The sequence below is a fragment of the Dinoponera quadriceps genome, unplaced genomic scaffold, assembly GCF_001313825.1.
Source record: "Dinoponera quadriceps isolate SergipeBrazil2010 unplaced genomic scaffold, ASM131382v1 scaffold11015, whole genome shotgun sequence".
NCBI classification, from domain to species: domain Eukaryota; kingdom Metazoa; phylum Arthropoda; class Insecta; order Hymenoptera; family Formicidae; genus Dinoponera; species Dinoponera quadriceps.
This window is the reverse complement of record NW_014564761.1, coordinates 1-456: the sequence shown is the minus strand read 5'-3', so window position 1 is coordinate 456 and position 456 is coordinate 1. Positions and strand designations below refer to the sequence as shown.

The following is a 456-nucleotide window of genomic DNA, read 5'->3' as shown; positions in this document are numbered from 1 at the left end:
ACACACACGGAAAATAAGCGATAATGAGTAATGTCCTTTTACAGATACACTTCCATACTTCACTGCAGAGTGCGAGCGAGTACTTTCCAATAGAAGTATTGCCCAACGAATGTGGTGGGAAAGCAGGTCCAATACGGGAATTGATGGACGCGAATTATAAGAGAATCGTAAACTTCCGCGAATGGTTTTTGGAAGATGAAAAGAACAATCGCGTGAACGAGTCTCTATGGATCGGTAAAAGCAAGACATCTGATGATTTGTTCGGTGTGGATGGTAGTTTCAAACAAATAGAAATCGATTAAGTCAATTTTGAAGTTTGTAAGTATCAGGCAGCGTTAAATCAATAACATAGAAGAGAATTTTTGGAAATGTTTCTATATATATATTTCCTCATCTCTTTCTTACCGAACCCGACAACTGAGTTCACCCGGAACACCGTTCCCGACGCGACGTTAA

At 39.9% G+C, this 456-nt stretch overlaps 1 protein-coding gene across 1 annotated transcript; it reads left to right on the top strand.

The window, feature by feature from the left end:
* Positions 1-14: 14 nt before the first annotated feature.
* On the top strand, positions 15-450 carry LOC106751312. Its single transcript, XM_014632198.1, has one exon. It carries the CDS (start codon positions 24-26, stop codon positions 300-302), a length of 279 nt encoding a protein of 92 aa, XP_014487684.1. The 5' UTR covers positions 15-23; the 3' UTR covers positions 303-450.
* Positions 451-456: the final 6 nt, after the last annotated feature.

Bases quoted from the DNA above. Each gene is read 5' to 3' on its own strand.
- LOC106751312 (XM_014632198.1), top strand. From the start codon at position 24: ATGAGTAATGTCCTTTTACAGATACACTTCCATACTTCACTGCAGAGT.